Here is a 2878-nt window from a genome sequence, read left to right as displayed (position 1 = left end):
TTTTGAATAAATTTTTGCTTCAAAAAATAGGTTTTTAAATATCAATTATTATTGAATATAAAATATTTAAACATTTACATCTTACATTCGTTGTTTGATTCCATATTATTATATGATTTGATTTGTTGTCGATCGAATTCAACTTGGTCATAATATTTTATTCTAATTTTTATCAGTTCACTAGATGTGAACAGCAACTGTAGCTTCCAAAAAAAAAAAAAAACACGTTCCTGGCTTTCGGCCCCTGGCTTCTTATCACTGTGGCCCGAGAGTGGCTTATCAGTATACGGTGTGGTGTCGTACAATAACGACTACAATAACACCCTCCCTTCCGATTTAATAAAGCCCCGTGTTAGTTCTCAAAGGACTAGAGAAAAAATTGTTGTAAATAAAGCTTAATTTTGGGACATAAAAAAGCTCAGGAAATATCCCCCCATTTTTTAGAACGAAAATTTCGTGAATTTCCCTTTGTTTTAGTATCAAAATAAAAGCTTAGGAAATATCCCTCCATTTTTTAGAACGAAATTTTCATGAATTTCCCCTTGTTTTAGTATCAAAATGAAAGCTCAGGACAAAATCCCTGCTTATTTTAGTGCAGAAAGTCCCTCTGTTTTAGCACAAAATTCTCTAAAAGTTCCCTATATCTTGTTCCCCACATCTTGTACCCCGTATCTTGTGGTTCGGAAATAGAATTCAGGTTTAGTAGCCAGGACCTTGATTCTTTGAACCTTTTTTGTACTTTTTTGGGACTCTTGGGACTTTTTTTTTTATTCAAAAATAATAAACTATGGAAAAGTCGAATCAATAGTCTCATTATCATTAATTTATTAATGAATCTCATTAACTTTTATGAAAATAAATACACATAAAAATATAATACAATAAATACAGCCAGTGCTGGTATTTTACTAAGATATCATTTATTTTTATACTTATATACAGTTGAAGCTTTATCAATTCTAATGTAATTGCGAGTATTTTATAGAAGACTTTTTTTTACCTATAGCTATAGAGGTAATATTGATTTGTGTTTCATAGCATCTGTTAAAAATGTATATTGAATAAAATTTGCAGTTATTATTTTTCTTAAAAGTCTTCCTATTTTAACATGTGGAGCAATTGAATACGCAAAAATAGAAATTAAGTACGTATATAAAAAAAAATTACTATACATATTTAATATTATACAACATTTTAAACCTTGACCTTAGAATTTTGGAATATCAGTGCATATAGTTCAAATTTCACAAACAGCACTCGCGCAAGTGTTGGTTCTGATAAGAGACTCTATGAAAGCTCGGGAGGGCTATAAAAACCCAGAGCCACGGCTTTGGATCCATCAGTTCAAATATTCTTGTGTATTAAACATTAAAGTGTATTTAAAAAAAAAAAAAGCCACAATGAAGCTACCAACGGTGTTTCTGTTGACTATTTCGTGTGCCCTGGGACTCGAACAGGAGGTAATAGTGCTGTGATGCGATTTAATTTCAAAAAGTTAACAAAACTACGTCCACTTTCCTTAGTCCTGCTATCTATGTAAGGAAAAGGAGGATCAAAAGGTGATAATTGAAAAAGAAAACAATGACAGCAACGTGAACTCAGTGACGAAAGTTGAAGCTACTAACACTACCACTAGTCCGTCGAATTCTGAAAAACCAATCAGAGGTAAGTTGGAAAAACTCAATAATGCGGAATATAATTAACAAATATCTTAGTCCTACCAGATCGTTGCCCAGCAACACAAGGTACATTTTCTTTCTACCCAGAAATCCAAATCCCAGGATTCGAACCTTTTGAGGTGGGTTGTTACTCAGATCTGATGATTGGATCTGGGTGGATGGAGGTTTATTTTAAGAGTTCGGGTTCAACGGAATTCAATAGTACATATGAGGAGTACATCAACGGATTTGGAGATCCGAAGGGTCTTTGGTTCATTGGACTCGAAAAATTACATATTTTAACTAATTGGAAGCCTCATAAGGTTTATATATACGATTTCTATGGAAGATATTCTATAAGATGCGCCAACTTTGTTGTGGGCGACAAGGGCGAAGGCTACATGCTGAAGAAGCTTGAGGGATGCACTGGAGATATATCGCATTTCAATCTAACTCAGGGAACCAAGTTCTCAGCATACGATCGAGATGAGGACGGTAATCTGGATAAAAACTGGGCGAAGGAATTGGGCTTTGGATGGTGGTTCAGTTCTGGGTATGTATTCGAATTTTTCATAAAATATTTTGTACTCCCAATACGAAAATTCTTATGTAACTGATACATTGATTTCTTTTATTTATTTATTTTTTCATTTATTAAAGGAATTACGACCTGTATTACGAATACCTGTATTATTTGAATTTGTACATCCGAAGGAAAGATTGAAATAAGAAACCACTCTTCGAAAAAGACTTTGGAAAATAAAAAAAATTATGAAAAGACATCTGGAATTTGAAAATGTCCACCATATTTTGTACTTATTGTTAAAAATGAATTAAATATTCGAAATGAAAATAAAAGTGTTTGCATTTCAACGGTGGGGAATGGTGGGGAATTTTCAGGTCCAGCACGCGTACCCGGTACCCTTAAGAAATGGACTCTGCTTCAGATATAGTATCTCTACTGACGGAGTCTGGCCCCAGACAGCGATTATATTCAACCCGCGAGAAATAAAAATAAATTTTCCTTAAAAAGACACAAACCAAAAGGGTAAAATGTTGTGAAAAATAACAGGAACTTGTGAGTATATGTGAGAATTTTCCCAAAACCATTTAACATTTTCCTTCATTTATAGAATTCAGAACCAGCGGAATGATAACATTTCCCAGCCACGCCAAGCACTCGTATAAGAGTCAAAATACCTCTGGGAAAGTGGGAAAAC

The 2878-nt window shown here is 33.6% G+C and overlaps 1 protein-coding gene across 3 annotated transcripts; it reads left to right on the top strand.

Moving 5' to 3' along the window:
* The first annotated feature begins 1373 nt into the window (after positions 1 to 1373).
* On the top strand, positions 1374 to 2516 carry LOC108130577 (angiopoietin-related protein 4-like). Of its 3 annotated transcripts, XM_043209989.2 has the most exons (5): positions 1374 to 1460; positions 1524 to 1665; positions 1716 to 1798; positions 1856 to 2211; positions 2319 to 2516. In XM_043209989.2, the coding sequence occupies exons 1-5, from the start codon at positions 1401 to 1403 to the stop codon at positions 2380 to 2382; spliced, it is 705 nt and encodes a 234-aa protein (XP_043065924.1). In that variant the 5' UTR covers positions 1374 to 1400; the 3' UTR covers positions 2383 to 2516. The 3 variants fall into 3 exon arrangements, with proteins under 3 accessions (XP_043065924.1, XP_070137777.1, XP_070137776.1); XM_070281676.1 differs by having other exon boundaries at positions 1725 to 2211; XM_070281675.1 differs by having other exon boundaries at positions 1716 to 2211.
* The last annotated feature ends 362 nt before the right edge of the window (positions 2517 to 2878 follow it).

Source organism: Drosophila bipectinata, chromosome XL (genome assembly GCF_030179905.1).
Source record: "Drosophila bipectinata strain 14024-0381.07 chromosome XL, DbipHiC1v2, whole genome shotgun sequence".
Taxonomy (NCBI): Eukaryota; Metazoa; Arthropoda; class Insecta; order Diptera; family Drosophilidae; genus Drosophila; species Drosophila bipectinata.
Note: the sequence above shows the minus strand (reverse complement) of the source record. Positions and strands in the feature narration are given on the sequence as shown.